This window comes from Octopus bimaculoides, chromosome 24 (assembly GCF_001194135.2).
Source record: "Octopus bimaculoides isolate UCB-OBI-ISO-001 chromosome 24, ASM119413v2, whole genome shotgun sequence".
Lineage (NCBI taxonomy): Eukaryota > Metazoa > Mollusca > Cephalopoda > Octopoda > Octopodidae > Octopus > Octopus bimaculoides.
This window is the reverse complement of record NC_069004.1, coordinates 31,958,460-31,965,906: the sequence shown is the minus strand read 5'-3', so window position 1 is coordinate 31,965,906 and position 7,447 is coordinate 31,958,460. Positions and strand designations below refer to the sequence as shown.

Here is a 7,447-nt window from a genome sequence, read left to right as displayed (position 1 = left end):
ACACACACACACACACACACACACATTCTCCCCCCCTCCCTTGCCAGAAGTCTACACCAATGTTAATTAGAAAAGAGATTCTATAACATGGAAGCAATAATGCCCGTCTGTGGCAGACTGTGACGAGTGTACGATTAGCAAAAGTTGTCTACGAACATTGTAGACCAGAGGAATGTATATATATATATATGTATGCGTGTGTATATACATATATATATATATATATATGATTATACGATGTGTAAGGTTGTGTAAGGTGGTGTATACTTACATATATAGAAGACAAGACAGAGTACTTATTAGACATAGTCATGTAATAGTATTGTAGGGAAACATGTCAGTGAGTGTAGCCGATTATTCGTAGCATGGGTGAGTGTATATAGACGAATGCAGACAGATGTAGAGGTTGATATACTGGGCATTGAAGATCTGTGATAGAGTATGGTAGTGTGTGTGTGTGTGTGTGTGTGTGTGTGTGTGTATATATATGTATATATATATATATAGGATAGCAGGTAGTGAGTTTACGAAGTAGAGGTGTATATATGTGGTGCATTGAAGGCGTGTGAGGCGGGTGTATAGTAACTAATGTATAGTCGTGTATATAGGGACTTACTGGAAGATGTAGAGGTCTGTATGCTGCGTATTGAAATTGTGTCAGGATGTGTATATAGCAGTGCAGGGCCGTATATATACGCAGGATTACAGGCAGTGAGTGTCGGATCGGATGTGGGATGCAGAGGGAGGTATATATATATATATATATATATATATATATATATATATACATGCTCTGTCCATCAAATCGGTGTTGCCTGAACAGGTGGAGGGTGTAACCACATGTCAGATGTTGAGGTGAATGCAGGGCAACGTGAAATGAAGTGCTTTGCTCAAGAATTATTGACAATGTATATATATATATATTTATGTTGTATATTGAAGATGTGTGTGGGTGTATAGAGACGTATAGGTATAGATAACAAGGTGTGTAGAAGCCTGTATGTTGCGTACAGAAATTGTGTGAGGATGTATAGACCAGTGTATATAGAGGACAACAAGCAGTGGGTGTATAACATGGAATACTGTGTGGACAGACAGTCAATGTTGAGGACTACATGCAGTGTGTATAATATTTGTAGTGTGTATAAAATATGTGATGTACAGTAGTGTGTGTGTATGTATGTATGTATAAGAAAAAGAAATGTTAACATCCCTTCAAGAAGATTTAATGGTGTATATACACAAGACTACAGGCAATGGGTGTATATTATGTAATGATATATAAATGTATATATGGTGTGTATATGTGATATGTATGGCAGGGTGTATACATGTAGAGTTTATAAAACGTGTGATCGTGTATAACAGTATGTATATATAAAGGTGTATATATGTGGTGTGTAGAAGATGCTTATGCGGACAGTGAAATGAGAAGCAGTGGATGTAGAGGACTTCATGCAGCTTGTTGCAGATGTGCGATGGTGTGTGATGGTGAAACTGAGAGTGTGTATAAAGATGTGTAGAATGTGTTGTGTGTGTGTGTGTGTATATATATATATACATATATATATATATATATATATATATATATATATATATATATATATATATATATAAATGTGGGTGCATTTGTATGTATGTGTGTATTTCTGTTTTATGTATGTGGGTAAACATGCGACTGTGTGTTTATATACGTACACTTGTGCTGATAATGTATTTATGTATGTGTGTCTATGTTTGTGTGCGTGGGTGTATCTATATATTCATGTGTGTGTGTGTGTGTGTGTGTGTGTGAAGGAATGTCTGTATTTATATGTACACATGCGAATGATATGAGAGATGTTTTGTTTGCATAAAGTTTGTTATGTAACAGCAGAAGTTCAGCAGAAATAACATAAGCTAAAATGATGACAGAAGATTCTAAACAAAATATGCAAAGTAAACAAACAAAATATGCAACAAAAAGCAAAGAACAACAAAAACAACACAAGATCAAAAAAAAAAAGAAAAACAAAACTAATAGGAAGTCATGTGACTTTGTTAGTGAATGCTGGAATATGTTTGGGATTAATTATGAAAAAAAAAAACGGTTTAATTACTTACCAGGGGGTATTAAAAGAAGTAGGAAGAGTAATAATTTAGTATCCATTTGGTAGGAGGAGGTGGTCATGGTGGGAGTGGTGATACTGGAAAATAACAGAGAAATATTAGAAGAAATTAAGATACACCATCATTATCATCATCAATGTTAACATCAGTATGAACACAGAACATCTCAACAGAAAGAGAAAAAAAGCAAGTCAGGTGTTATGTAGTCATATAAGGGGCCCCAGAGCAGAGAAGCTCGTTTACACACCTGAGATAGGGGTTGAACTGCAGGTAATAAGGGTGCTATTTTGGAGAGGAGATATTTGTGGTTGTGTTTGTATGAACATTGTTATCTATATTAGTGTGGGGTCTGAACACACTGTGTGTGTGTGTGTGTGTGTGTGTATGTATACACATACACTCATACATAAATATGTATACACTCCTGTAGGCACAGGAGTGGCTGTGTGGTAAGTAGCTTGCTTACCAACCACATGGTTCCGGGTTCAGTCCCACTGCGTGGCACCTTGGGCAAGTATCTTCTACTATAGCCTCGGGCCGACCAAAGCCTTGTGAGTGAATTTGGTAGACGGAAACTGAAAGAAGCCCGTCGTATATATGTATATGTATGTGTGTTTGTGTGTCATGGTGAGCAGAAAGGAAAGAGAGGAGAAAGAAAACGAGGATAAAGCAGAGAGTGAGAGAAAGAGAGAAAGAGAAAAAGACGGAGAGAGAAAAAAAATGAGAGAGAGAAGCATCCATGATGTGAGGTAGGGGGAGCATAATAATCTTAGCAGAGGGATGTTCTGATGGTGAGGATAAAGAGAGAGAGAGAGCGAGATGATGATGATGATGATGATGGTGGTGGTGGTAGTGATGACTGGATAGTGAAAAGTGTATTTGTTTTTAATAGAACTAAGATTTTTATATCACTTGACGCTTACGCTTAAGTGCAATATTCTGTGAAACATTCACATTTATTTACATGACAAACTAAAGGTTGTATCATATGTACGGGATATTTTTTGTTTGTTTACGAGAAAAATGGAAAAATAAGAGTAAATATTTATTTTTATGAGTGCTGTGTACTAAGTCTATAAAATTGTGCATAAAATCTATAAAGTGAATATATAAAGTACATTAACCCTTTCGTTACCAACTCAGCTGAAACCAGTTCTGGCTCTGAACTACAAATGTCTTGTTTTCAAAAGTTCTGAATTAAAATCTTCCACCAAACCTTAGTCACAATTTATGTTCCTAACACTAGCTTAACGATAATTAAGTTATTTTACTAAATTCTTTGTTATATTTAAAATTAATTGAAAGAAACACAGAGCATCACAAAATAAATACAGTAAGAAAAGGGTTAAATAAACATCCTGTTCCAATTTCTTTCCTTCTTCAATGAGCAGCAGATGAGTGACTATCTTTCCATACAGACACAACACAGGCCACGCTTTCAGGTTTTTGGGATAAAGTTTTCAGAAATAAACCAATAAGTTTACCATTAATTCCATGAAATTTTCTTGGGTCCCCACTAGTGTATAATAATAATAATAATAATCATCATCGTTTAACGTCCGCTTTCCATGCTTGGACGATTTGACTGAGGACTGGTGAAACCGGATGGCTACACCAGGCTCCAATCTAATTTGGCAGAGTTTCTACAGCTGGATGCCCTTCCTAACGCCAACCACTCAGAGAGTGTAGTGGGTGCTTTTACGTGTCACCCGCACGAAAACGGCCACGCTCGAAATGGTGTCTTTTATGTGCCACCCGCACAAGCCAGCCCAGGGGCACTGGCAACAATCTCACTCGAAAATAATAATAATAATAATGATGATAATGGTTTCAAATTTTGCCACAAGGGTAGCGATTTTGGGGGAAGGAGTGTGTTGATTACATTGACCCCAGTATTCAACTGGTACTTATTTTATAGAACTCGAGAGGATAAAAGGCAAAGTGAACCTTGTCAGGATTTGAACTCAAAATGCAAAGACAGACAAAATGCCAGCTCGCCACCTTTGTCAGTGTTAATAATAATAATAATAATGATAATAATAATAATGATAATAATAATAATAATAATAATAAGAGCACTTAGAGAGTGCAAACCTCCGCCAAGGCAACACCAACGTCCTCTCAACTATTAACCAGAGATGATTTTTAAAATGGGAATATCTGAAATAAACTCGACTGCTCTCACAAACGAGGAAACTAAAAATGAACCTGACTGCTCTCAAAAATTAAGTAAAAAACAGGAAAGATAATCCAGAATCCTTGTCCAGTACTGGATCGATCCAAAATCTAATCAGTTCATGCTAGTCCCGACTCTAAACATCCCTGAAAGTTTCATCCGAATCCTTCAAGCGCTTCTTGAGATATCTTGTCCACGGACAAACAAACAAACACAACTGAAAACAATACCTCTGCCTTAGCAAATAATAAAGTGGTAATAAATTATAATCCTTTTTACTATAGGCACAAGGCCTGAGACTTTGCTGGAGAGCAATAGTTGATTATGTTGACCCCAGTACTGATCTGGGACTTATTTTATTGACCGTGAAAGGATGAAAGGCAAAGTCAACCTCAGTGGAATTTGAACTCAAAACGTAGAGACTTAAAATGCCACAAAACGTTTTGCTCAACATGCTAACGGTTCTGCCTCAATTGATTGCTGAGTCAGTTCACGCTTCACTAGAGTTGTTTTAAAAGGCAAACCACCTTGAATGTGTGCGAGTGTGTGTATGTGTGTGCGAGTATGTGTGTGTGTGTGTGTGAGAATGCGTGTGTATGTGTGTGTGAACATGTATGTATGTGTGTGTGTATGTGAATGTGAGTGTATGAATGTGAGTGTGTGAATGTATGTGTGAGTGTGTGTGTGAATGTATGTGCGAGTGTGTGTGTATGTGCGTTTGTGAATGTGTGTGCTTGCTAGAGACAGTATAGGGGGAGATATACAGAGAAAGAGGTGGGAGGGGTGGACCGTAGGGGGGAGGAATGGCCTGTTTTGTGTTGAAATGTTGAAGAAAGTTCAACAGAGACTGAATGCAATGACGTGTTATCATTGTTTACAGCTGTCTTTAGTAACAGAGATCCAAGTTCAGTTGACATTATTACATACTGAATAGAAATGAGTGCTGGGAGGGCGTGGGAGCATGCATGTACGTGTGTGTGTGTGTGTGTGTGTGTGTGTGTATATATATATATATGTATGTATAGACACCAGTGAAGTCACCAAGTACCTTGTAAGATCATTCAGTCAGGGAAGTTTTGACTTGCAAGTCACTTGGTGACCCTGCTGGTACCAGTGCTATGCAAAAAACACCACCCAGTACACTTGGTAAAGTGGTTGGTGTTAGGAAGGGCCATCTGGCTGTAGAAACCAGGTCAAAGTGTTGGCCTTAGGAAGGGCCATCCGGCTGTAGAAACCAGGTCAAAGTGCTGGTGTTAGGAAGGGCCATCCAGCTGTAGAAACCAGATCAAACTATTGGTGCTAGGAAGGGCCATCCGGCTGTAGAAACCAGGTCAAACTATTGGTGCTAGGAAGGGCCATCCGGCTGTAGAAACCAGGTCGAACTATTGGTGCTAGGAAGGGCCATCCGGCTGTAGAAACCAGGCCAAAGTGTTGGTGTTAGGAAGGGCCATCCAGCTGTAGAAACAGTCCAATCCATGCCAGCATGGAAAACAGGCATTAGACACCCTAAAATTAACTGGAGGCTGGATACTGAGGCAGAACAGAGAAAACAGGGATCCAATAACAGAGAAACGGAAAAGACAGTCCTGAGTCAAGAATGGTAGAATGTCGGTGGCCTATGCTCCTTAAGGAGCAAAAGGGCTGAAGTAGTGATAATAGTAAATTCTGAAGGACTCATACTTTGGTGACCCATCCAACCCATATACAAACATTAGATGATGATGATGATGATGATGTGTGGTAAGGAGCTTGCTTCTCAACCACATGGTTCTGGGTTCAGTCCCACTGTGTGGCACTTTGGGCAAGTGTCCTCTACTATAGCCTCAGGCCAACCAAAGCCTTGTGAGTAGATTTGGTAGACGGAAACTGAAAGAAGCTCGGTGTGTGTGTGTGTGTGTTTGTATTTGTCCCCCACCACTGCTTGACAACCGATGTTGGTGTGTTTACATCCCTGTAACTTAGCAGCTTGGCAAAAGAGATCTGATAGAATAAGTACCAGGCTTAATAAAAATAAAAAGGAACCAGGGTCAATTCATTTGACTAAAAGTTCTTAAAGGTGTAGTTTGTAGATAAGCACTCTGTTGGTTATGATGACAAGGGTTCCAGTTGATCCGATCAACTGGAACAGCTTCCTTGTGAAATTAAGATGCAAGTGGCTGAGCATTCCACAGACATGTGTACCCTTAATGTAGTTCTTAGGGAGATTTAGTGTGATACGGAATGTGACAAGGAGTGGCCCTTTGAAATACAGCTACTACTCATTTTTGGTTGCTGAGTGGACTGGAGCAACGTGAAATAAAGTGTCTTGCTCAAGGACACAGTGCACCACTGGGAATTGAACTTATGATCTTGTGATTGTGAGCCGAATACCTGAACCACTAAGCCACAGTGTAATGTGAAACAGTGTACTTGCGCAGCAGCAGCAGTGGTGGTAGAGTTAAAGCTGTCTGGGATGTAGTAGTGTGGTTGGTATGTGTGTGTGTGTGTGTGAGTGTAGCAGTGTAGTGTGCAGTACACTGTCACAATAACCACCCAAAATCCTCCTCCCACCACCACTACTCCTTCTGCTCCTATCACCACCACTGCCACCACCCCTACCACCACCACCACCACCACCACAACCCTTATCACCATCACCACCACCCATCATTATTATATTTAGCACACTGCAATATTTGGTGAATATAGTTTAAATTTCTGATTCTATTGAGCTTATTTCCCAAAACTAAAAGAAATCTTGTTCTTGTCGTTGTTGTGCTATTTTTCTTATTACAGCTGTTGTTGTTGTTGTTATTGGTACAATTGTTGATGTTTATCATCTTGTTGTTGCTGTTGTCAATTACAGATTAACCATAATTCCTTGCATTTGTTCCTGTTCTGTTATGTGTATTTTTTTTTCTTTTCTTTTTTCGTTGTATGTTGTTTGTGTAGTTATTGTAATTGTGTTTTTCTGATATGTTTGTGCTGTTGTTTTTTTTCTTCTTTATTTCTCTCGTTGTGTTTCTATTACAAATTGCTCAGCTACATATGATGTTCCCTGAAGCATGAGAAACAGCTTTGAAGGGTTCCAAAATATAAATTAAATAAATAAAGAAAGAGAGAAAGAAGAAGAACAAAAAATGAAAAGAAAAAAAAAAGAGAAAAAAATCCATCCAAAGCTGA

The 7,447-nt window shown here is 38.6% G+C and overlaps 1 protein-coding gene across 7 annotated transcripts in view; it reads right to left on the bottom strand.

Moving 5' to 3' along the window:
- LOC106882839 (adhesion G protein-coupled receptor B1) overlaps positions 1 to 7,447 on the bottom strand; it is a 153,939-nt gene that overhangs the window by 6,970 nt on the left and 139,522 nt on the right. For all 7 annotated transcript variants that reach the window (XM_052976201.1, XM_052976199.1, XM_052976203.1 and 4 more), the window contains one exon: positions 2,104 to 2,186. In XM_052976201.1, coding sequence (XP_052832161.1) covers positions 2,104 to 2,170 — 67 coding nt within the window. In that variant the 5' untranslated portion in view covers positions 2,171 to 2,186. The remainder of the gene's footprint in view (positions 1 to 2,103; positions 2,187 to 7,447) is intronic.